This window comes from Dipodomys ordii, unplaced genomic scaffold, assembly GCF_000151885.1.
Source record: "Dipodomys ordii isolate 6190 unplaced genomic scaffold, Dord_2.0 Scaffold1, whole genome shotgun sequence".
In the NCBI taxonomy this organism is placed as follows: Eukaryota; Metazoa; Chordata; class Mammalia; order Rodentia; family Heteromyidae; genus Dipodomys; species Dipodomys ordii.
Window position 1 is genome coordinate 57669257 of NW_012267217.1, and position 27404 is coordinate 57696660.

Here is a 27404-nt window from a genome sequence, read left to right on the forward strand (position 1 = left end):
CCTTCCTTCCTTCCTTCCTTCCTTCCTTCCTTCCTTCCTTCCTTCCTTCCTTCCTTCCCTCCTTTCTTCCTTCCTTCCTTCAGTTAGTGCTTGGCTTTTTGGGCTCAAGGCTAGGGTCACAGCTCCAATTCTGTTTTTTTGTGAGTTGTTTCTGCTGGTTAATTGAAGACAAGAATCTCAAGACAAGAATTTCTGACAAACTGGCTTCAAACTGGACTCCAGATCTCAGCCTCGTGAGCAGCTAGCCTAAGAGGTGTGAAGCACCAGTACTGGGATCAAGACTGTTCTTTTGCCACTCAGTGATCCAGTTTCCAAGTAGCACCTGGTACATAAAAGAGCTCCAATAATACCGACCACATATCAGAAAAGAAGCTATGGGCCAAGGCAGGAGGAAGATCTATGAAAAATTGAGCATAATTGCCCATGATAACTTCTCTGATTGAAAATAGTTGCTAAGAAAATCAAGTTTCACGAGATTTGTTTTACTGCAAGATGACTACAGTTAATGAGCACACATTACATTCTTGGAATATGTAAAGTGAGTGATGGCAAGCAAGCAAGCACTCTCTCCACAGAAGTGAAGATGGTGTGAGGTGGTACTTGTGTTAATTATCTGTCTGAGCCCCCCACAATCTCTTCTTGCTTCCAAAGATGATAATGTCCCCTGCCACTTATAAAGAAACAGAAACAAAACAAAATAAATAATCAAGGAGAAGAAAGTGATCTGGGTGAAGATGGCAGAGGCTGACTTTAGACTGGATGGCTGAGGAGGGTCTTTCTTCAGGGAGAGAAGCAGTGGGTGATAATATGAGAAAACTTCATTCTGGTAGTGAGAACTGTCAGGGTTCCAAAGGGTCCTGAGGACAAAGCTTGAAGCATCCAGCAGCAGAAAGCCTCTGAAATTAGAATGAAAGATGGAAGGAGAGAGAGGGAGAGGGAGGAGGAGGGGAGGAAAGGAGGGAGGGGAAGGAAGAGGGGGAGGGGGATAGAGAGGAGGAGAAGGATGGGAAAGGAAAGGGGAGGGGACGATGGAGGGAAAGAGGAGAAGGAGGGTGAGAGGGAGAAGAGAGAACAAAGAAAGAGAGGAAAGAGAAACAGAAAGAGCGAGTGAGCCAGAGAGAGAGAGAGAGAGGGAGAGAGAGAGAGAGAGAGAGAGAGAGAGAGAGAGAGAGAGAGAGAGAGAAAGAGGTTTGGAAGTGACCCCAGAGACACAGGCTCCTATGTGGTCTTTGGTGAGACTCCAGGGTGAGGACTCTTTCAGTCCTGTTCCTAGGACTCAACTTTCATGCCCTTAAAGAACTTTCAAAAGCTGGAGGCTATTCTACAATGGCCACTCTCTCTTTTAATGCCAACAAAGGGTCTGGAGGCATGGCTCAGGGAGTCCAGAGCTAGCCACTGAGCAAGGCTCAGTATGAACACATACTTTTCAGGTAGGGAGTTCCAGTCCCACTCAGGCAAAAATAAAATAAAACCCCAAAACAATGAGAAGGAATGGCTACTGATTTGAAAATTCTTCCCATCAGCCTTGAGTGTTCTCTAAGTACCACTGGAAACCCCAAGATCAAAACAGAGCTGGGGATCTTACTTTTCTAGTTGGAAGGTAATGTGAATTTAAATCACAGCATGTCTCTTTTCTCATATTTATACTCCAATTCCCTCACCAGCCACAGAAGTGGGGGGGGGGCAAGCTTGAGTGTTCAAAATCTGTTATTAGCTGTGAGGCTGGGGGCAATGTACTTCTTAAAGGTGCACATGTTCTGAATAAAATGAGACAATAGTTCCAGAGTTCTATGGAATTATTGGTATTAAATGAGAGATGTGTGTATAGCATGGCATATTCTGGCACATTTTGACTCACTACAGACACTTAAAGAAAAAAGATATGATCTTAATTTAGCCATATATATATATACACACATTTATAACATCTATAACATCCATATATATGGATATATGTATGTATATATCCATATATATGGATATATGTATATTCATATATCCATATATATAATGTGTATAAAAAGAGAAGGGGAGGGAGGGATAAACCTTTAGTTCATATAAACTTAGCCATATTTTGTTTTCTTTTCAGCCAAAATATGCACAATCTTTGAAGCTTTTCTTCTTTATACCTTCTATCAAATCAACTATAGTAAAAAGAATGACTACATTACATATCTCTGAATTTTAATCAGTGGACTGATGAGATCAGTCACATTATGAATGTCTGGGGTATGCTGATCTCCTAGGCCCTCCAAGTTCAGTTTTATTTCTAAGGTTTGTCGTCTTTTACTTCATTTTCTAGTGGGAATAAAGTGTCCCTCCCTTATCTTCTATGAACACATACTTTTCAAAGAAAGCAGGGTTCTTATGAGTAAAAAAAAATACGTTCTTCAATTTAAAGAATGCATTTAACCTCTTTTACGCTTTTTCATAATTGCAATTTTAAAAGAAAAAATTTGCAAGCTCAGCACCCTATAAAAAGAAATGATCAATTTAAATTGTTCACAGCCGTATGAGAATTCATCTAATCCAGAAGGCATGAAAATGATTTACTTCTAACAGTCTCAGAAGGCCCAAGTAAATTAGCCTGTTTCCTCTACTGACCTAGATAAGTATGGTCTTTAGGGGGAGTGCTTAGCTTTGCAAAAAGAAACAAAATTCCACTCCAACATTAGTCTTCTTTATTCTGGGGGATAAGCTAGCCAGTTCCGTTCTAGAACTTCCTCTTTTCATTTTGAATGTATGTAGTTCATTAAAGTCTTTCACTCTGGGGCAATCTTAATCTTCCCCTTTATGATATCAACTTCTACTTCTGTTACTTTCTCTGTCCTTCCCTTGAAATGAGCCTATGCGTACTCCGAGAACCTCAATGTGATGTTCAAGGTCTGCTCCAAGTGGGTACTTTTTCTATCATCCTAATAGAAGGATAATATTGCAAAGGAAGGTCTTTAAATGTGCTTTTTATTTGGTGTCACAAAAAAGATCAACAGCATTGGAATGTAAGAGCTCCACAGATCTAAGACAGTGGGAACTGTTTACTTCAAACAGAACGAATGCCATTCTCCTTCCCTCTGCCCTTCTTCTCACTCTATCCTCAGTCTACTAAGAGCCCTTGCTGGACAAAGACCCCAAGTGACAGCCACTTCCCTAAACCCTTCTCAGAAAGAGGAAGCTATCAGCCTAAAAAAAACCAAACCAAAAAACCAAACAACCAAACAAACAAAAAGAGCTGTGCTTTTCAAAAGCACCTACAAAAAGTATGGACCAACCCCCTGGATGTTACAAAGATTAAGGGAATCATATGACCTTATCAGGGGTAAGGCGTGCTGTTAAAAACGGTTCAGAACTGTTGTGGAAGTTAATATATAGGGCTTTTACAACAAGACTGAGTATTTTGGAGAAGCATTGGCTTGCCTAATTTGTCAGACAGGAAACTCATTCCCCCTCCTCTTTCTCTTCTCTCGTCTGGGGTCACCCTGCAAGCCAGTCTTCAGCGAGTAGACAAAACATTCCTTTATTTTGGCAGAGGAAGGTACTAGGGTTTGAACTCAGGCTCTCCCTTTCTAGGTTTGCTTTCCAGTTATTGTTCAGGTAGAGTGTTAAAGGACTTCACCCAGTCATCTGCCTGCCCATAGCATCCTGTGTGACTGAGAACACAGGAACACCTTACCACATTCAGTTTCTTGATGGAGATAGGATCTTGCTAATTTTTTCTTTGAATTGGCCTCAAACGGTGATCTTTGCCTCCCAAAGATGGTACTAATAGGTAGGAGTTGCTGTTCTAGCCCAATCAATTCTTTAAAGAGGTAAATCGTATGTCTAATCTGTGTTGCATTTTCCCAAAGCTTCTATTGCTCTAAGACAAACAGCTAAGCTTGTCCAGGAAGTCTTTGGTTCATCTTTGTGAGCCCTTCTCTAGACCTTAGCTCTGTCCTTCTTATCTGTTGTTCTGTTCCTGTGACCACACCGATTGTCTCACCACAGGACCTTTGCTCTTGCTGCGTCCGCCATGAACCTGTTTCTGTGATGGCAGCACTAGCAGCTACTATTCATTTGGATCCATCTCTAATGACACCCCAAAGCCATTCCAGCATCCCTCCTTCACGTTCTGTATTCAAAAAGTGACAGCAGTGCTTCCAAGGACCTGAGTCTGAAGAAGAGGTCACTGGGGACACAGGACAGAGTACACAGTGGAGCCAAATTTTGTAACCTGCACACATCCAAAAACTTGAGGCACATGTCAGTGAACAGTTAACTTTGAGTTGTTTTCAGTGTTCTTGTGGATTTTTCCTTTTGTCTTTTCTTTCTTTTGTTTTTGTCGGTCATGGGGCCTGAACTCTGGGCCTGGGTGCTGTCCCTCAGCTCTTCAGCTCAAGGCTAGTGCTCTACCACTTGAGCCACAGCGCCACTTCTGGCTTTTTCTGCTTATGTGGTGTTGAGGAATCGAACCCAGGGCCTCATGCATGCAAGGCAATACTCTACCACTGAGCCACCTTCCCAGCCCTCTTGTGGATTAGTTCTATCACCTCAGTTTGATGAGCCAATAGACTGGTCATTACCAGTTCAAACCACCTCTTTTAAGCACAGGAATCCTATGCTCTAAAACTTACTGTTCAGCCAGGTTCCAGTGACTCAGGCCTGTGAGCTTAGCTTAAGAGGCTAAAAAAAGGATAACAGTTCAAGACCAACCTGGGAAGAAACGTTTGCCAGAAGAACTTTTTTCAACCCATAGCTTGGTACAGAACCCATGCCTGCCATTGTAAGTTATGTGGGAGGTCGAGACTGCGAGGGTAACAGTTCCAGGATAGCCCAGGGAGGAAAAGTCCACGAGACTTCAGCTTGAAAGAAAGAAGCTGACTGTAGTGGTACGCACCTGTCATCCTAGCAGTCCTAAAATAGGTGGATCATAATCCAGGCCCTTGAATTCAAACTCTATTACCATCAAGAAATTAGAGAAAGGAGGGAAGGAAGGAAGGAAGGAAGGAAGGAAGGAAGGAAGGAAGGAAGGAAGGAAGGAAGGAAGGAAGGCAGGCAGGCAGAGAGAGAGAGAAAGAAAGAAAGAGAAAGAAAGAAAGAGAGATAAGGAAAAAGAGAAGGAAAGAGTGGAGGAAAGAAAGAAAGAGAGAGAAAGAAGGAGATTGCTATTTGCACAGTTCATTCAGTTCATATATCATTAAATCATTAATGCACATCTCCTCTTCACCAGAAATTCCCCCAGGATCCAGAGGATTCTTCGAAATAGTCCCAGCCCTTTGGGGCTTTTCACTTCGGCTGGAAGCCAGGCAGTAAATATGACCCTACTCTATGGAGGTGATGTTTGAAAAGAAGCAGAGCCAAGTCACTTTCCTCAAGGCCTTTGGTTCCCAAGAACCAAGGGAAAAGTGAACTGTTTGTCTTCCCTTTGCTAACTTTTACACGTCACTTCTGCGGAGCTGATTTGGCCTTAGGCGCTGCAGAGTAAAACTATTTAACACCAGTGGAACATGGAATGTGGTAGAGAACGCACTCAGAAACACTTGGGCCCTGCTCGCCCGCCCACGTCCACCTGTACTGCATACTGAAAAGGCAGCTCCCGACGGAATGAGGGAAGGATGGATTCACTTTAAAACTTAATTCAAAGCCAGACACCAATGGTTCAGGCCTGTCATCCTAGCTACCCACGAGGCTGAGATCTGAGCATTGCAGTTTGAAGCCAGCTCAGGTAGGAAAGTCCTTGAAACTCTTATCTCTAGTCAGCCATCAAAAAGCTGGAAGTGGAGCTTGGGGTTTAAGTGGTACAGCACCAGACTTAACAAAAAGCTAAAAGACAGTTTTCAGTACCCAAACAGAAACACACAAACTGAAAACAAAACAAAACAAAACATAAAACCTATCCCAAACCCATCTTTATTTAACAATTAAATGAGGGACTATTAGTAACTTGCACCAAGCTCCAAATGTGTAAACCATACATTGTTGTACAAAACACCCTCTGTCTTGACTCAGTTATAAATTTTGTAAAACACACCTTGACATGATAGTCAAGTACCCAGACTCATAAATGATATCACGGAGCAGAGTACACATTCTACATGGGAAAATCCTAAACAATACCAATCACAAATTCTTACCGGGGTAGGTGCCGAATGTCTCCAGAATATCGTTCGTATTTGTAGTTTACTACATACCACTGGGAACTATAAAATTTACAAGCCTGAAAGAAAACAGAGAGATAATAATTAAAAGAAAGAAAATTTATCATTAAAAAAAAATCAAGCCGGTTGCCGGTGGCTCACGCCTGTAATCCCAGCTACTCAGGAGGCTGAGATCTGAGAGTCGAGGTTTAAAGCCAGCCCAGGAAGAAAAGTCCTTGTGAGACTCTTATCTCAATTAACCACCCAAAAACTGGAAGTGGTGCTGTGGCTCAAGTGGTAGAATGTTAGCCTTGAACACAAAGAGGCTCAGGAACAGTGTCCAGGCCCTGAGTTCAAGCCCACAACTGACAAAAAAAAAATCAGCTGTGCTGAATTTTGTACTTGTTCTCATCACCTCCTACTGGTGGTTAAGATGGCTTCATCAGCCATTTTAGAGTAGAAAAGGTTCTTGCTCTTCATAGCAATTTTTACATTTCTTTCCAGTGACATAGAAGTCTAAGCTTTTCCCAGACTCATGGAGGAGGAACCACTTACTACGTCTGTTCTATTTTAGTCCATCAAGGAAATCCTAATATAATCAGCCACTGAATCATACCAGATCTACTGCTAACCACAGAAACCATTATTCTTCAGTTTTTCCAGGCCACCTCTTCCATCATTTGACAGCTCTCAGTGGAGGACGTTTTAATTTATGTGTTATCCTCTTGTAATCATTTCATCCCATGTGTTCTGGTTCTGGATTCGATTCTTCTCCTCTTCTTTTCTATTTTAGAATTGGGATTTGAACTCAGGACCTCAGACTTGCTCAGCTTGCTTGCTACACTGGTGCTCTACCATTTGATACATGCTCCAGCCTTGATTTCTTCTTCTAGGTATTTTGGAGATGGAGTCTCTCTGGCTTTTCTGTCCTTACTGGCCTTGAATTGTGATCCTCCAGACCAAAGATTCCTGAGTAGCCAAGATTATAGATAGACATGAGTCCCAGAGGTGCTTAGCTCATCTATTTTGTTTCATATCATTACCCTTGTTATCTCCATACCGGCGTTTCCCTTTTATCTCAGGCCTCCTAAAGCTTCTCCTTGAGTAAAACAGGTTGGATAAACAGATGTAAAGATATAATCACTGAAAACCGTTTTAGAACCAAAGCTACTAGCCTGAAATAAACCCTATCATGGAACAAGATGGCTGAATTTATAATGTTCATTGACAGCAAATATTTTCAAATACTGTACACTTAGACCAGAAGTTTGCAATAACGATTGCTCTAGAGTGCTTTGCAGAATCATTTTCATGCTAAAAATCACATGATTCTTGGGATTTTTACAGATGTCCATTAGGATTATAAGAAGACCTTGTCCTCTTTCAGCAGTGGAGAAAATAAAGAGCAACAAACTTAATTGTGCTGTGAGGAATAAAATGCTGTGGCTGTCTTTGTAACCACAAAGAGATGGGCAAGGGACAGATCTGTACAGCAAGAGCAAGGACAGGGCTTTTGCCAAATCTAAAGGACGAGGTGGCCCACTGGGCATCACAGATAGCTGGATGGGGAGCACAAGTCCTGGGCATGTGACTCCAGATGCATGAGACAGAAACAGAATGAGGATGCTGGCTAGGAGTCTTTGCTGATCTGTTTTGCTAGTCTTGAATTATCTCTGTACCATAGTTTTATTTGTCCAGGAAAATGCCCATAGACACAATGGGTAATGAGGACCACACAAGGAAGACAAGGACAGAGGCAGAAGTAGGAAGATGGCAGCGAGGGCCAATGAAGGCTAAAACAGAGCTGACCTCCTGAAAGCTGGGAGTAGAATAGAGTATATCAGATGCTGGGAGAGTAAGGGCCAGGGAAGGAGGTACAGAGGAAGACCATGGTATGAAGGCTGTAGTTTGAGACGTTAGAAGATCTGGGGTGCTATTGCAGAATAGAGGGGTGATAGATAATCATGGGCTGCTTTTATTTTTAAAGCTGATGAAAAGGATCTGGAATATTGTCACCATAAAAGACGAATCATAAGTGTTTGAATATTAGGTATATTTACTTCGATTTGAGTATTATACAATGTGTACAGATATTGAATTAACCCAGTAATTCCTCAAATACACTTTCTGGCATAGCTTTTAATCAGTAGATAAGTGACAGAATGACAAACATAAAGTTTTCCCTCTCTGCCCTTTTTTCCTCCAAGATAGCAACAAGATAGATAAACTTGAAGAAAAATAGTTTTTGTGAGTCTGGCTTACTTCACTTAATATCATTTTTTCCAAGTCTTTCAATTTCCTTATGAATGTATGATATCTTTCTTTCCAGTGGAGGAATAGAATTCCCCTTTGAATATATACCACATAGGCTGCATGTTTCCCCTCATTTGTGGTAACTAGACTGTACCTATAAATCTACAATTAAACACACTGGATGGTAAAAGACAAAAAAATACACAGGAACATTAGAAGTTATACAGGTCTCTAGATAGTCACACAGTGAAACCAAAGGAGGATGTTATTTGGAGAGGATCACAAAGGCTTAATAGCTAAAGGCATATGATCATATAATATTTATCGAAATGAATTCTAAAAAGTGGAAATGAGTTTTTTAAAAAATAATTTGTTGCTGCTTTTGTTTTCTGTAATGTTTGTCTTGTTTTTTTTTAAGTTGATTTGTTTTGGGAGATTAAGGGGTGCACAGGAACGGCGAGACAAAGGATGAACAAATGCAGCAGTGATAGTCACTAGACACTATGGTGAAGATGAACCATACAACTTGTAGGTGGGGACAGGAGAGAGCAAGGGAAGGGGTGATGTTGTTCAAAAAGAAATGTACTCATTTCCTGAGTTATATAACTGTAACCCCTCTGCAAATCACCTTAATATTACCAATACCTATATATATATATTAAAAGAAAGAAAAATAGCAAAAGGGAACTCAGGATGGGAGAATGACCATTAGAATGGATGAGAAATTGAAATAAAATGATGCAATTGTCATTCTTTCTGATGGAGGCATAGAATTCCATTGGGTATATATACCACATTTTCTCTATCCATTCATCTACTGAGGAGCATCTGGGTTGGTTCCATATCTTAGCTATGGTAAATAATGCTGCAATAAACATGGTTGTGCTGGTAGCTTTAGTATGGTCTTGTTTGCAATCATTTGGGTAAATGCCAAGTGGAAAGACGGAAAAAATTATATTAAGTGAAGTAAGCCAGGCCCAAAGAAACATAGGTCCCATGGTTTCCCTCATTTGCAATAACTAGTATATGTCTGAATAAAGCAGAAAAAGTCAGATACGTTGATGTTAGGGGAATGAACCCCAAGATAAGTATTCAAATTTTTTTTTCTTTCATGGGATTGTTTCTAACATATTTATAAGATGATTTCTATATTGCTTTGTGTGTCCCTCCCCCATGGTGTAACTCCTACTTTCACTGTATTTGATGTTGGTATAATTTGTGGAGGGGAAGGGCAAAAACAGATCGTTTAAGTAGGGATACAGGTGGACCCATGGCAACAATGAGATGTACAAGTCATTATGTCGAAAAATGAACTTTACTATGGTAAATAATGCTGCAATAAACATAGTTGTGCTGGTAGGTTATTTACCATAGCTAAGATCTGTAACCAACCCAGATGCCCCTCAGTAGATGAATGGATCAAGAAAATGTGGCATATATGCACAATGGAATTCTATGCCTCCATCAGAAAGAATGACATTGCCCCATATAATCCCTGCTTTCACTGTATTTGATGTCGGTATAATTTGTGGAGGGGAAGGGGAAAAACAAGTCGTTTAAATAAGGATACAGGTGGACCTGTTGCAACAATGAGAAGTACAAGTTGTCATGTCGAAAACTTGGGGGGGGAGGATTAGGTGGGGGGAGGGAGGATGGGAAGGGTAAACAAAGGAGGAGGCTACAATGCTTGATAAGAAATGTACTCACTATCTTGCCCATGTAATTGTAACCCCTCTGTACAGTAATTTCACAATAAAAAAAAATAAAAAAAATGAACTTTACAACTTTGGTGGGGGGATCAGGTGGGGGGAGTTGGGGGGAGTATGGGAAGGGATGATAAGGGGAAACAAAGAGAAGGCAACAATGCTTGATAAGAAATGTACTCGTTATCTTGCCCATGTAATTGTAACTCCTCTGTACAGTATTTTCACAATTTCAGTTAACTGAAATTAAGCAGACTGCCTGGACAATTCTCAAACCAATCCTGCAAAGAATGCACTTCTGGACATAAAATAATTGAGTTTTACCAGGCTCTTTGTCTAAAATGTTGTATCTTTACTTTAGACTAAAAAGGGTCCAGACAAGAAGCAGAGACGCCTAAAGGGTGTCCAGCCACAGAGGTAGAACTTCAAGGGCTGCCCTTCTTGTTCTCCCGCCTTTCTCCTTTCCTTTTCTCAGCCTTCCTGTGATTTTTCACATGAAGGAAAATATACATTACAATGGAAAACAATATACACATATTTGAAAACTCATACACACACACACACACACCATCAAACTAACTCAGTATAGTAACACAGGGGTGGATTTCCATGTTGTAACAATCAAGTTTAACAAAATGAAAGAATACCAGCAAGCTCAAACGTTTTGTCTGAAAGGGTGTGATATAGAGGATGGAGGTAGAAGAATGGAGAGAAGAAGGGTGGGTAAATATGTTTATGCTACTCAATGTACATAAATGAAAATGGAACTAGGAAATTGAGGGCATGGGTGGGGTTGGTAGAGATGAGGGAGAAGGATGGAAGGGGTGATGCTGACAACTTATATCGTATCCATAAACTGGCATATTAAATTGAAACCTCTCTGTACAAATACTTAAAGGTATAATAGTAAAACAATAATAATAAATACAAAATGGAAAACAAAAGCCTAAAGCCCACTCCCTGTTTGTATTCTTCTTCAGATTTCCCTTATGCACAGTTTACCCAGTTCCCCTCCAAGTATACATTTGTAAAAGGCGAAAGATTTATACGATCTGAAGAGAAACCAGAGTATCCAAGTATACATTTGTATATGAACATTATTTTTAATATAATGTTATTGTTACTAAAGTGTTGCACAGAGAGTTACCATTTCATAAGTCAAGTAGTAAATACAATTCTTTTTGGACAATGTCACCCCTTTCTTCTCTTTTTCCCACTTTCTCCCTCCTGCTCCTGCCCACAGTTGCATAAACATAATCTTTTTTTTTTTTTTTTTCTGCTGCTGGTTCTGGGGCTTGAACTCTGGGCCTGGGCACTGTCCTTGAGTTTCTTTTGCTCAAGGTGAGCACTCTACTGCTTGAGCCACAGTGCCACTTCTGGCTTTTTTGATTAGTTTATTGCAGATAAGAGTCTCATGGACTTTTCTGCCTGGGAAGGCTTCGAACCATGATGCAGATCTTAGCCTGCTGAGTTGCCAGGATTACAGCTGTGACCCTCCAATGCCCGGTGATGAATATGATTTTTAAAACTCATTTTAACAAGTGCTAAAATTTAGCAAGAGATCATTACATTTGTTTTCTAAATTTTATTTTAAATGAGTAGGATTACATATTATATCATAATTCAGTAGACTAGTCTCCATGAATTCATTTAATAAATAAGACTGAACCCTGACTATGCACTCAAAATTATTCTAAATAGTGGGAATTCCAAGCAATGAACAAGATACAAAAATCCTTACCCTCTTTCACCATTATTGTGAAGGGCTGGTCAACAAACACAAAAATAAGGAATATATGATGTATGTGGGAAAATACTAGTGTCATAAAAATAAAGCAGAGGTGGAGGATGATTTGGGGAAAGGGAACCACTGTAAATAAAATGCTTAGGGTAAAAAAAATAAAATAAAATGCTTAGGGTGTAAGAAAGAAAATCTTTTGTAAGAAGTAAGATCAAGAACTCAAGAAGACAAAATAATTTGTGCCATTGCAGAAAGAAAATGTCCCTGGATTACATCTTAATTCATATGGCTTTTCTACCCTGGCCCTGGCTTCACCTAGCTCACATAATTTCCTTAAGATAGTATGCTCAAAGTCACTTAAAGTCCTTTCATGAATAAACTGCCACACTAGCACATATTCTTTACAAAGCAAATGCACATGAACCCTCAACTCAAGTCATGAGGTACTGTTTTTATCCCAGCTCTAATCTTGTCTCTTCATGTGATCTTGGTCAAATCATGTTATTTATTTGGGTCTCAGACTTAGCTATGGAGCATTCACAATACAGGACTGGCTTAGAAACTGCTACCACAGAATTTCTATCCTGTCTTCCCCAACCTGAGATTTTAGTGGGATACAGCTGCATTGATTGATGGGCCACTGTCTTTTCTTGTTGTGGGCAGTCTCTCCTTTTAACCACGATAAACATGCATATTCAAGCACATTCTTCACACCATTCAGAATAGACCACAGACTGAGATGAATCCAAGATATCTTCAAAGGCACTGAGCAAAAATGAAGAACTCCCCTCCTTCATTCCCTTCTCCCTTCCTCCCTCTCTTTTCCTTTAGTTCCTCCTCCAATGGCAAAGGTTTGTTAGGCACTTTACATATCAACTTAACAAGCACTTGATGACATGTCATCCCATCTGCTAGAGAGGAGCAAGGAGTAGCTCTACTGTTCGCCTAGATGACATACATAGAAAGAGACGTCAAACTATAACTGTCTAATTCTAAAAAGTCCTATTTGACTAATTTGTGAATTGTGTGATTATTACAGACTTTTTCCCCTTGAACACATCTGGACCATCATTCTGGGAGTTTGATCATGGTGGCTGTTTCTTCATCAGTCCTAGAGTCACAGCCCTGGTTTTGAATTTTGGTTATGTCTTTTATTTGCCATTGTATTTCAATTGAGTAACATAAGTCTCACTTCCCTCCTCTCCCCGCCCCTCCCTTTCCCTTCCCTCCCCTCCCCTTCCTCCTTTTCTCCCTCCTTTTCTCTCCCTCCCTCCCTCCTTTCCTTCTGCCTTCCTTCTTGAGTACTAGGACCTGCCTAGCAGGCCTCACCCCTAGCCCCTTTTGCTTTAGCTTCTTTTTCAGATATGGTCTCACATTTTCGCCTTGACTCTGATCCTGTGATATCTGTCTCCTGCATAGATGGGATCACAGACAGGTGCTACCACACCTGTTTTGCTAACTTTTGTGCTCCAACTGCCCCTAAACCACGATCTTTCCCATTCTGCCTCCCAAGTAGCTGAGATAACCGATAAGCTCATCTAATTCCTTTATTTGTCTAAAGAATTCTGATTTCATTAAGATTAAATAAGATAATTTCAACAAGGCATGTTGAACAAGCACTCAATAAATATATATTTTTTCTGAACGTTTGTCATTCACATTCACAGCAACTTGCTTGTGGAGAGATATTCAGGTCTAGTTATCAAGAGTAATATTTTAATCAAATCATTCTGATTTGCTAGGTTTTATGTGTGGTGATAGGTAGGTAAAAGTCAATGTTGGACTAGATGGCTCTTAAGAATCCCCCTAAATCTGTATTTTCTGGGGGTGCTAGAAACACTAGTTCATACTCCAAACACATAGCCATTTCTTCTTAGAGTTATGGCATTTTGGAAATGTTATGCATAGAAAATCGTTCTCTATTCTTTGTTCAAGCCCACACAGTCACTCTAAGAAGATCATTAAAAGCTATTATAATTATGACTACAGCTCCTCTTTGTCCACAAACTACATAAAAATGATCGGTGACAAATTCAGATTCACAGACTACAGCTCTGCTTGCTACAATAAAGTACCGACGCTGGTTTTCCCCAAATGACCTTCCCAGCCCACCACTCCTGTTTGAAAACACAGGCTTCTCATCACCTTTCAAGGGCAGTCTGCAACAGCCAGCTCCAGAGCTGAAGCTTGCAACCTCCAGCAAGGCTTTGCCAAAAGAGTTAGTTTTATTCAACACGGATGTCCTGGTGCCATTTCATTTTGTTAATGTTTAGTGAGCTTATAATGCTTGTTATCTCTTCCTGCCTGTGTTTAGGCCCAAGAAAGCTAATTGAAGTCAACCAGACTACAGGCTTTTGTCTTATTTGTGTAGGAAAATGTCCTATGATCCAATGTCCATGAATTTCCTGCAGTTGATCATTAAGAGCCACTTGTAATCCACTGAGTTAGACCTTCACAGGGGATGGAGGTCAGTCATCTCGATGGTAAGTAGTAGCACAGATGATTCTGATGGAGATGGAGAAGAGCTGTCAAGTCGCCCAGGTAGAAGCCATCATTCTGCATGAGTGAAAATGTGGCCTGATCCTTGCTATTCTGACTATGAAGCAAGCACTTTGGGGCCTTGGCTTCCCAAGCTGGAGCCTAGTAGCCCAGAGACACCACCTTGTAAAGGACACATGCACTCCGGAATGACCTTTCATTTATACTCCACATCCAGACTATATTTGTTGAACTGAGAACTTCCTATCTCCTTTTTCCTTTAAAAATAACTAAACATGGGGGAGGGGACTAATGGAAGGGATGACAATGACCAAGATGTAGTGCATTCATAAACTGACACGTTAAGTTAAATCATTTAGGATAATAAAAAAAATAGAAAAATATTTTAATAAAACTAATGACGACCCTTTGACCATCCTAGAAATCGAAATAATTTAGAAAAGAGCAAGTAACTATAAAAGGAACCCTAAAGTACTGTATTTTATTTCTCCTTCTTTCTCCTCTTGTGTGAATCAATTCAAACCGTGTTACATACCTCAAATAGCAATTTGAGTTTGGCAGTATAATTTATCCACTTCTTTAAGGGGATGTTTATTAGATTCTGGCTACAGTGTAATAAGCAGGTAACAGATGGCTTTTTAGGTGCAGAAATATTTCTTCTTTCTGGCTATGGAAGTTTATTAAATTATACAACTAGTTTCTTGGAAGAAGATTAATGCAACTACAAAAGGGGCTTATTTGAGCCTTTCGTCCCCACTGGGAATAATTCTGCATATGTAAAATAATGGTCATGATTTTCATATGCATGCCATTCTTTAGAAAGCTTAGGAATAATTATGGTCATTGTATAAATACTGAAAATGAAGCTTTATGAAATTGAGCAAATTTAAGTAAATTATGCAATATAGGCAAGGCTGGATAATTTATTGCTTGTAGTAACTTTTCAGAGGAAAAGCAGACACTATTAGCTAAGCCTATGAGAGAACTTCAGACCCAACCAGCAAATCAGGACATTGGATATTGTAGAGAAAAAGGAAAAATGCTCTAGAAACATTTTTATACTTCATTTGGATCATGTTATATGTTCCTATAAGGTGCAATAATTATATGAAGCATAAAAGTAAGTTTGACAGTTAATGAAGTTGTTTATTTCTTTTGTGCGTATGTGTGTGTGTGTGTGTGTGTGTGTGTGTGTGCCAGTCCTGAGGCTTGAACTCAAGGTCTGGATTGTGCATGAGATTATTTGCTCGAGTCTAGCACTTTACCACTTGAACCACAGCTTTACTTCCAGTTTTGGGTAGTTAATTGGAGATAAGAATCTCATCAACTTTATTTCCAGGCTGGCTTTTAACTTGGATCCTCAGATCTCAGCCTCCTGAGTAGGTAGAATTACAGATGTGAGCTACCAGCAATATTACTTGATGAGTTTTTTAACCTTATACTACACTCTTGGAGCAGAAGTAAAAATTATGAGTTTGGACAACATAAACTTGTAAGTATAGATATAGCTCAGTTTCAGATACCATGGCAAAATAGTACTTAATGGAGTCTGTTTTTTTTTAAGCATCATATATTAAGTAGCATTATATGTACCTAAGTCTGCATATGCAATGTGAAATAGAATGTCATATCATGGTCTCCTCATAAAAAATCATTTCAAAATCTTTCCTACTTTGAACTTCAAGTAGAATAAATGTCATTTAAGAGCCTTGTGGATTATAAATTGAAAATGGGTCAAAATATTTGGTTTCTTGTGTCAAAATACTTTCTGTTAAGGGAATTAAATAAATGTTCATAACTGACAACAGTGGCTGGATTAGGAATATACACTCTAATTTCCTAGCGAGTTCTTACCAGTTATTTGTTAAGTAATTTGTTAAGATGTGAGTAATGGCAGAAATATCCCCGTTCCCAGTATCTTACTGGGAATAAGATCTAATCAGTCTTCCTAGGAGAAACCTAATCCTGGATTGTAATTCAATGCCACTGAAGACTTTCAGTTCAAACTTAAAAAAAAATGGGTTCTTTCTTTGTTCTTATAATCCAAGGTCTCTAAACTGTACATCTGTGTTTGCCTGTGTTGTTGAACATTTTAGGATGATTTTTATTGTTTCTGAGAATATGCCAATTTAGAACTGGAACTGTTGTTCCTATTTGAAAGCACAACTGTTATTTCGAGGGCTTTTAGTGAATAGAACATGAATTACCTCCGGATTATTAATGGAAAATACAGAACCATTATGTTTTCTACAGGCTTTTTTCCAGGTATATTTTATCCTAATGCCAATGAAAGCTAAATGTATTTGAACTTATTCTAATCATTTTTTATGTGTTTATAACGTTTAGGGTTAAATAGTTACTGTAGAAAAAATGGGAGACCTAAACTATTTGGTTCTGGCCTTGAGAGAAACATTCCTATAATATATCAGTAAGATGAGACAAAATATGGAAAACAACAGATTTTGATATCATATTGCTCATCTGAGTTTTCAAGGTCACTAAATAACTTCATTGATGAATAAACTTTATTGATAAATTTACCTCTAAAAATTACACACAAAATGAAACATCCCTTAGTTTCAAATAAAAGCTATATCTATGAAATGAGAGCCTCAATCTTTTTTTATAAGAAAAATCCCCTCCAAAAGAAAGCTATACACACAACACATACACACACACTCACATACACACATCTTTTTATCTGTACTAAATTTATTTATTAAGAAGTAATTTGACTTCTGGATTCTTTATAACTTGAGGGTATTTTATTCTTCTTTTCATGTTTGGTAGTACTATGATTTGATCTTGGGACTTTTGACTTTCAGGCAAGAGCCCACCACTGAGCCATGTTTCCAGTCTTTTTTTCAGATAGGGTTGAACCTTTGGCACTGGCCAGCCTGAAACTGTATTTCTCTTATCTTTGCCTCCAGAGTAGCTGAGATTACAGGAGTCAGCTACTACACTCAGCCTAGAGCATTTTTGTGGTTGCATTTTTGTCAGTATTCTCCAGGAATTTCAATTGTTCCTATGGCCCTCCTCATAGATCACAGCAATTAGTGCTAGCGTAAGCAATATCATGCTCACTATGCTCTGGTCTAATGTTCACGAATGCATTAGAATCACTCATTGGCTACCCAGTGTTTCATAATCAAGGAATAACATTCATTTTTACTTAATTTTCTTATACATGCAGACTACACCCTCAAACACACATTCTCATGCATGTGCCTCATAGTATTCCACATACAAGCTAAAACAGTTGTATGGAGTACACTAAACAAAAGCATCAGGCTAAAGAATGACATCTTTATGAATGTAAATGACATGGAGTTCTGAGTTAAACAAAAAGCATATTTAAAGATTCTAACTGTGAAAGAAAGAAAAGAAATGCCCTATTTCCTCACCACAAGATAAATTTCTTTCTAGGTAGATCCACTTCCTTGAGTCAACTAAAATAGGCAGCATGAAATTTACTTTAAATTATGGACAACTCCTATATAATTTCTTCACTGTGCTCAGGACTCAAGATACTTCCTAGCTCTTTCATTTCCATGAAATCACATAATGTGGAATGTGGCTTTTGCCTTAGCTATTCACACCTTTCATTTGAATTAGTTGGATACTCTTCCAGCTCCTTCCTATCCTTGATCCTCTATTCCTCCCTCAGTCCCCCATCCCTCCATCCCTTTCTTCCTCCCTCCTTTGCTTCTTTTTGGCTCTCTCAGCTCCCGCCGTTTACTTCTCCCTTCTCCTTCTCTCTCTTTCTCTCCCCCTGTCCCCCTTAAAAGTAGGATGTTAGCATCTGTAGATCAGAGTGATTAACTGTCTCCAAATATCCAAATGGTGGCACAGGAAGAAGAGAAAGAGAATTAATTTCCAATACTATATGAATCTGATTATATCACTTTCCATATAGCAAAATTTTGCATCTTTAATTAATTAAACAATGCTTTGATGTATCATTTAAGGATCAATACATAGCCTGCTGAACAATTTTTAACTTTACTGGCATATGCTATTTTGACTGAAGAGTTCTAATATCTTTATTGAGTTTACCTTTCAAGTACCTTGCAGATTAAGGGACAAGAGTATAGTAATGGCTTGTTTGGTAACACATCTCATATCTCTTCAGACTTTAACTCACTACAATCAGTTTGTGATTACAACTTCTTAAACTTTACTGTTAAAGACCTGTGAACCACCTCCATCAGGTGGGCATTGGTGGCTTGCACATATAGTAGGAATATATATATATATATACACACATATATGTATATATATATGTGTGTATATGAATACATGCATATACACATATACATATATACACACATACATATAATCCCTATTATGTATTAGATATAACATATATATGTTATATATAAAAAAGCCAAGTGATATTGAGAGGCTCTTAGTTCAAGTCCTAGGACCATCACAAAATAAACAAAACAGAATAACAAAAGATCAATACCTTGAATGACCTGACCCAGTAGACCCAGGTCTTGATCCTTCTTTGGCTCATATACCATTGGTGTAGTTTTTTTTTCTGTTGATTTGTCTTTATTGTGAAAATGCCATACAGAGGGGTTACAATTACTTGGGCAAGGTAATGAGTACATTTCTTATCAAGCGATTGTTGCCTCCTCCTTTGTTTCCCCTTCCCCATCCCTTCCCATCTCCCCCCTCCCCCTGCTAAAGTTGTAAAGTTCTTTTTTCAATATAACATTTTGTGTATCTCGTTGTTGCAATGGGTCCACCTGTATCCTTATTTAAACTATTTGTTTTTTCCCTTCCCCTCCACAAAGTATACCAACATTAAATACAGTGAAAACAGGGGTTATACCATGGGGGGAGGGACATACAAAGCAACAAGAAATCATCTTATAAATATGTTAGAAACAATCGCAAGAAAGAAAAACCATTTGAATCCTTACCTTGGCGTTCATTTCGCCTAACATCAACTTATCTGACCATTTCTGCTTGTTTCAGACATATGCTAGTTATTGCAAATAAGGGAAAGCATGGGACCTATGTTTCTTTGGGCCTGGCTTTCTTCACTTAATATAATTTTTTCCAAGTCTTTCCATTTCCTAACAACTGGGGCAATGTCATATAGCTAACCATTGGTGTACTCTTATGATTGATCCTGTGATTCTGATGTCTCCTTGCTCTCTTCTTCCCTTCTTCCCATTCTGTTTCTGCTCTCTCCGTACAGTTCATACCAATCCTTAAGTGGGAGTGTAGCTCATCCTACCTCCAACCCAACATTCCTGATGTTTTGGAAAAGCTCTTTCAAGCTCGAGTCTCATAATTCAAATCCAGAGTGACTGCCCCACCCACCCTTCTCAGTTTCCTTTCTTCTGGCCCCTTCTTAAGGTAATGGCATAATAGTCCAAGCATAGCATGCGAGTCATCAACAACCCTTCCTCTGCCTTACTTTCTTTTCACTTCCTGAATTCTGTGAATTCTAACTCCAGAATAGCTTTCATTATTAGCATGCTCACAATTTTTTAGTACATGTCTTTATAATCTCTACCAAGGTTATTCAAACTTTCTGCAGCCATACACCCCCACCCCAAAACACAAGCAATACATTCTTTGGTTTGATTTCAATCATTTTTTTCCTTGATATGTGGCCTGATTTTATTTCTCCACCTTAGTCACACTCTGGATGGGGGGGGGGGCTACTTGTTTGGTTACGTTACAAAACTCTGAACCCAGGGGCACTGTCCTCCAGGCAAGGGCTCTGCTTTGCCAGCCCAGTGTCATCTGCTTAGAGAGTGACGAATGCTGAGTGAGAAACGTTGTCCGATCTTTCTGTCAAACCTTGATGTTCTTTATTTCTTACACTTTAGGTTTGAATGTGATAGCTCCACATTCAGTGGAAGAGGGACTGTCTTTGTAAAGAAGTTAGGGTAATTAATTCCATATATCTGAATTGGGAATAATAGCATTAGCAATTTATTTAAAATACATTTAAATTTACTTAAACTACATTAGAGAACTGAGAAGAAAAGCCGCAAGGGCTAAAAAGTTTACTCTGATCTGTATGAGCATTATTATTTACTTCAAAGATTGACATTGATTATTCTTGTGATTTACTCTACGAGGAAAAACCCATAGAACAGCCATCAGCAGGGTTTGTCTTGGATTATGTTCTAGCATTGAGACCTCTTAGATAACAGTTAACTTGAGTCTAACCATAAGAATGAGATTGGATGTTTGCTCATGAAAAGAAACTTTTTCTCTTTCTTTTTTCCCTTCCCTTCCCTTTCCTTTCCTTTCTCTCTTTTCCCTTGTTCCTTCCTTCCCAACAACCAGCTTTCCTTCCCTCCCCTCTTCCTCCCTCCCTCCCTCCCTTCCTCCCTTCCTCCCTCCCTTCCTTCCTTCCTTCCTTTCTTCCCTCCTTCTTTATTGGATCTTTGTTGGGGGGGGGATTCTCTTTTTCTTTAATAGCATATGCCAGAAAGAAACACATGTTGAGATGCACCTAACTGAGGATTCTCTTACTTCCACTACATTGTGCCCCAAGTTCTCAAGTGATCTCCTTGGTTCAGACTTTCACTAGCATTTCTCCAAGGGGCTTCTCAAAATATTTTTTCAAAATACTTGGAAAAAAATAGGTACTATTTACCCACGATTAAATAAACCTTAGAAACATTTGGTATCATATTCATTTCTAAAGTTGTCTCAATGAATACAAGTAAGAGAGAGACTGCCTATGTGAAACACATAAATAACCCACAGACTTGGCTTTTCAAAGTACTAAGTTTTCTGTTCAGTCTTTAGTCCTGTTTTGACCTGACACTCCCACTGTAGCATCCCAGTATTTCTTCTTACAATCTTCTTGCCCCATTAATCTGCCATGGTCTGTGTGGAGCCAGGACATAATCTCTGTGTCAGTGTGTATGTTCATATGCAGATAGAGACATGGATATTTGCCTCTGCTTGAAAATGCTTTCAAACCTCTTTAGTTCTCAAGTGTTTTGTGCCATGAATAAAGCAAGGCTTGAATTCCTGAATTCATTATTCTCTCCTCACTTCACGTTGCTACTCCTGTAGTGGTCCTGCTTTCCATTAACTAGAAGGACTTTGTTGTGAAAACCACTTGCTACCTTAGTACCGAGTTGGTATTTCATCAGCCATTCAGCTGAAGTGGTCCCTTGGTCTCTCTTTCCTCTTGAGCTCCGGTATCTCTCAATTCTCTGCTTCCTCATTTTCCTTTGGTAAGACAGACTAAACCAAGAGCTTAGTGTTAATTAGTGGGTTGAGCTTCCAGCCTCCTAGTGTCCCTTTGTGTATATTAAAAAGGAGACTTTGAGATAGAAGTTTTGCTCAGAATGTCTGCGTCCTATTTTTAGATCCTTTAATGGTCCTCTCCCCCACTGGGAGCAATGCTTGTTTTATCCCGGAAATGCTTGATTTTATGTTTTAAATGATTATAGATGTTGATGTTAAGCCACTGATGAGGACCGGATAAAGGCAATTTTCTCAGGTTCTTGTTTTCCAAGTCTTTTCAAACTACTGATGATTTTGTTTTCAGAATCTGCATCAAATAGTCCTATATGAAGATGGAGAAACTGAGGCAGACAGGCTTCTAGCTTCTTAAAATTAAAGACATATTTCTTTATTCCTTTATGAGAAATGGAAATATTTTCATCAAGTCAGGCTACTAAGTATAGCTTAAAGGAATTTATAAAATGACTAGAGACAATAAAGTAGGTAAGAACATAGAGCCGAGTTCAGGGAACGGGGAGGTTTGCTTCTGACTCTCTGGGGAACAGGAATTCTGTTTTCTAGGCTATAGAATGAAGTAGGAATATCCATATCATAGGATGCTCAAAAAATAATCTCAGATGTACAGTGTTGTTCAGCCAAAGCTTGATACTGACATAACCATGAGGTGGTCTGGTAGATTTGGAATAAGAAAAGTATGTAATCATCCATGTGAATAAAAGGAAGATCACAGAAAAGGAAACAGTTCATTTTCTTTAACGCTCATTAAAAAATATGACAAAATTCAAAAGAAAAGAATGTCTACTGCCATTCACAAGGCAGAAGACAACTGTGAGTGGGCAGTGATATCACACAATCTCAAAATTCTTATCCAGCAGGGCGTGTTAAAACTAGATTCTTGTCATGATTATTTGTCCTTGCTACCCTGCATGGAGCCACTGGACAATTTGGCACAAAGTAAACCAAAAATGTTGTTTAGCAGTGCAGCCATGGTAAAGCACATCCGTTTCCACAAAAACTTGACAAAGGTCTAGGAATTCATTTCAGTGCTGACTGAGTCTGGTTTCTGAGATCCAGCCACTGGTTCTCACAGTGTGATCCACTGGCTATAAAATCACGTGGGCAGGAATAGCAGTGCAGTTGTTAGGGCAAGGACTGAGAAAAGTATTCCTTCCGAAAACGGTCTCCACATGGGAAATTTGTGTACATGGTGAAACCATGCCTCCAGCGCAGCTTTTTGATGGCCAACTGGAGATGGAGTCTTGCAGATTTTTCTGCTGGGACTGGCCTCAAACTACCATCCTGCCATCCAAGTCTCTAGAATAGCTAGAATTACAGGCAGGAACCACCAACGCTGGGCTTAAAGATTATACACAACTTTTGTCTTATCTCCATGACTATGAGTAATGGACTCTTATCTAGCTGTATTTCCTTGTTTTGAGATGCCTATACAACTAAAATTTTTATTTGATTAAATCTGCCTCATTTTCCCCTTAAAAATGTTTCCTGCTGGGCACTGGTGGCTCATGCCTGTAATCCTAGCTACTCAGGAGGCTGAGATTTGAGGATTGTGGTTCAAAGCCAGCCAAGGTATGAAAGTCTGTGAGACTCTTATCTCCAATTAATCACCAGAAAACCGGAAGTGGTGCTGTGGTTCAAAGTGGTAGAGCACTAGCCTTGAGTGAAAAAGCTCAGGGATAGAGCCTAAGCCCTGAGTTCAAGTTCCACAACCAACTCTTCCCCCCGACCCCGCCCCGCAAAAAAATGTTTCCTTACAGTTTTTATAACTTTTGTTTCTTAAAGGCCTAGTGTTTTTATTGATCTGGAATTTATTCTTATGTAATATGAGACACCTGACTTAATTTTCTTCCAAAATAGAGAGCCTTGTGAAACTGGTTGAACAATCGACCTTTCCACAGCGATTCTTAGGTGCCATCTTTACCATTAATTGAATAGCCCTGTGCTCTCGAATCTGTTTATGGTTCCATCTCACTTGTTTATTTGCTCTATAACATAGAAAAGGCTAGTTGTTCCAATTCACTTTTTTACAGCTAACATTTCCTTAATAATGGAAAGAAATATCAGTGGTACTCACTAGAAACTATGTTGAAAATAAACTATACAACTTGTGGAGGAGGGGGAATCAGGAAGGGAAAAAAAACTGGGAAAAAATGAGGGAAGAGGTGACATAGTTCAAAAAGAAACGTACTCCTTAAATGATGTATGTAACTGTAACCCCTCTGTACATCCCATGTACAAAAACAATATAATGGAAAGAAAGAAAAAGAAACCTGGAGGAGGAAAGGTTTAAAGTCAGCTCAAACAGAAAACCCTGCAAAATATATAACATGACCAGTTACTGGTAATGAAGAGAGACTGACAGGCATTTGGAAAGCCACCTACAGGTGATGGAGGTTGAGGGACAATAGCTCCTTAGGGAGCTGGAATTTCACCAATGAGAGATGGGAGAACAGTAACAGTAAAGTACACTGAGAGCCCTGGAGAAAAGCAAAGTAACATTTCACTTACCTCTTTCACCAGCAAGTTTTCTGCTCTGTGTTCTGCGTCTTCAGGTACTGTGGAGTACAATGTCCTGATATCCCAAGAAACTGTGGCTGTCTGAGAGGAAAAAGGAGAAGCAATTAAGACAACTGAAAAAGTACGCAGCACACTACTATACTAAAAAAGCAAGAGGTAGTTGTTTGTTGTCAATCTTCTTGGTGGCTCACACCTCTAATACTAGCCACTCAGGAGGCTGAAATCTGAGGATCTCAGTTTTGAAGCCAACCCAAGGAGAAAAGTCCATGAGATGTTGATCTTCAATTAACCAGCAAAAAGCTGGAAGTGGAGCTGTGGCTCAAATAGCAGAGCACCATCCTTGAGCAAAAAAGCGAGAGTGCAAGGCCATGAGTTCAAACCCCAGTACTGGCATACGCACACACACACACACACACACACACACACACGATAGGGAAATTTTTATGTTCCTTACTGATTAACCTCTACAAATAAATAAGGTTGGAACATACCTTTCCATGCTCACTACTAGCATTATTTGTAGTTAGTACTGTTTTATCAGGGCTGCTGGCATTTGCCTTATGTCTCCTGGGATTATTTATTCTGACAATTTTTAAATTTTTTATCTTTAAGTAGTTGAACAAAGGGGTTTCATTTCAACATGTCAATTTATGGGTACAGTGGATCTTGATCTTGTCACTGTTTCCATTATTCACTCCTGATCTTTCCCAATCCCCTCTATCCTCTCAAATTACCTGGATCCACTATCAACTATGAGTATTTTCATACTGAGTATTATGACTTGGAATCATTTATTAAAATTATTGTTGCTATTCTTGCTAAGCTAAATGTGAAATGAGGGCAAATATGACAATAGTATTGGTTTATCTGATTGTCTAGTAAAGCCTTATCAAGATGTAAATGTAGGCCCCTTAAGGAATCTCTCTCTCCCTCTCCCTGTCTTTCTCTCTCTCTCTCTGTGTCTACTCATAATCAATAATAAAGAATGTTCAGTAAGTTGAGACCTTGAAGATAGAGCTCATTTTTAAAGCTATTTTTACTGAAATAAGCAAAATGTTTTCCCAATTATAAGCTAACCCAATAACATTCTCCTGAATAGATATACACAAAAGGATATATAAAGTACCTCTTAAGACCTGTAGAATAGAATTTTATAGGTCCTTTCTTTTTTAAAAATTAATTAATTAATATTTTACCTGGTGATCTGGGGTTTAAACATAAGGCCTCACACTTTCTAGGCAGGTACTCTAGCACATCTCCAGGTCTTTTTTTTTAATTGTACAAAATAAATCTGTTGTGGTAACATATATCTGAAGTCCCAGCTACTTGAGAGGTGGAGACAGAAGGAATACCAGTTAGGAGCTAGCCTGGCTGGCAAAGTTAACAAGACACAATTGCAAAAACAAAACAAAAGGCTGACAATGTGGCTTTAGTGTTAGAATACATGTCCAGTATAATGTACTAGGTTGATCCAAGCAAAAAACAATTAATGGGTTTTGGTGTGAGGTTTTCATACATGCATACAGTACACATCAATTATATTCATACCCCCAAGACCCTGTTTTCCCCCTTTTGCTTATAGCTACTCAAAATAGTCACCCTTTTATGGTTACATTTTGTTTTTAGATCAGGATACTGCATTCAAGAAAACACTACTTGTCTTGCTAAGTCTAGCTTATTTTGCTTAACATGATGATCTCCAGTTCTAACCATTTCTCTGCAAATGACATTATTTCATTCTCCTTTATGGCTGAACAATACCCCATTGTCTTAAATCCATCTATTAGTTGGTGACTCCTAAGGTAATTCTGTAAGTTGTTTATTATGAATTATGCTGCACTAACCACAACTGTGTAGGTATCTCAGCTGCAGTCTGACCTTCTTTTGGGTGTATGCTCAGGAATGGTAGCACAGGATTATAGGGTAGTTCTGTTTTTAGTAATTTGAGGAACCTTCATGCTAATTTCCATAATGGTTGCACTGATACACTCCCACAACAGCAGATATAAGGGTTCCCCATTCTCCAATATCCTTGCTGGATTGATTTCCTCTTTATGTGTCCTTGGCTCCATCAAGCTGGAAAGAGGTTTGCTTTTGCCTAAAGCAGTGAGTTCACATCACCAGCCATCAGCGTCCCAAAGTCTGCACACCTTTGTGGTTACATCTTGCTTAAGGGGGGGGGGGGTGTCTGTAGCATCCACAGTGCCAATCACAACTCTATATTAAGAAATATTCAGGGGGTTCCTAAAGCACAAGGTAGAGTCCAGTTATCTATCTATCTATCTATCTATCTATCTATCTATCTATCTATCTATCTATCTATCTATCTATCTATCTATCTGTGGTGTTCTCTAAAGATTAATGGTTGGAACAGAAGAGAAGCTCAAGACCCATTATTCGCTTTGGAGAAGATGGGTATGATATAGTTGAAGGGAGTTTCGGCTTCTGAGTTCACACCTGTTGTAGCCAGCTCTGCCACAAACCACATGGCACTTGACATTCCTTCACTTCCAACCCCAAACTCGTTTTTTTCTCCCATTTCCTCCTCATATAAATGCCATGAAGGCATACATGTTGGTCAGTTGTCATTGTTAGTGCCTTAGTGCCAATTTGGGTGCTTAATTGATTTTCTTTTGATTTTTTTGGTATGTGTGAGTACGTATATGTGTGTTTAGTGTAAGATTGTGTGACTGTGTGAACGTATGTTTGTCCATGGGATGTGAGGGTGCAGTATGTCTGAGTAGGCATGTGTAAGTAAGTATAGGGTATAAGTGTTCATGTGTTTTAGGTGTGTTTGTGATTATACATGAGTGTGTGATTATACATGAGTGTGTGATTATACATGAGTGTGTGTATGCATCTATGTGTGTAGTCTGTGTGTGTATCATGCATGGATGTAATGTGTGTGTATCAGCAAGTAGATGCATGTGGATGCATGTGATACACGAATGCATATTACATGCAAACTGTATATACATGCATAGGTGTTTTGGAAAGTAGTGCGTTTGCTTTCTGAAAGGGGAAGAATGTCAAGTGACTAATAAGATTAGAGGCAGCTAAAAAATAATGAGAAAACTAGGTTGTCGATATACCAGGTAGAAAGATGCATGTTCTTTTTAAAACACAGCTGTAGACTGAGCTGTCTGTGCTGCTGAGCGTTCCCCAGGATTTCAGTGAAGGATTTCAAACTAAGTACAGATATGGGAAACACGTTTTAGATACTCAGATGGACACAGCATGAAGGAGCTGAGTCAAATCTTATTGAGACTTTCTAAGTTCAAGCTGCTTCTTTAATGTTATGCACACCTGTCACATACTACTTAT

General features: G+C 39.1%; 1 protein-coding gene across 5 annotated transcripts in view; it reads right to left on the reverse strand.

The window, feature by feature from the left end:
- The window catches only part of Dock10 (dedicator of cytokinesis 10), a 165606-nt gene that overhangs the window by 111908 nt on the left and 26294 nt on the right, over positions 1 to 27404 (reverse strand). For all 5 annotated transcript variants that reach the window (XM_013009058.1, XM_013009078.1, XM_013009068.1 and 2 more), the window contains exons 3-4: positions 24072 to 24161; positions 6111 to 6193 (exon numbers count right to left, since the gene is read on the reverse strand). In XM_013009058.1, coding sequence (XP_012864512.1) covers positions 6111 to 6193; positions 24072 to 24161 — 173 coding nt within the window. The remainder of the gene's footprint in view (positions 1 to 6110; positions 6194 to 24071; positions 24162 to 27404) is intronic.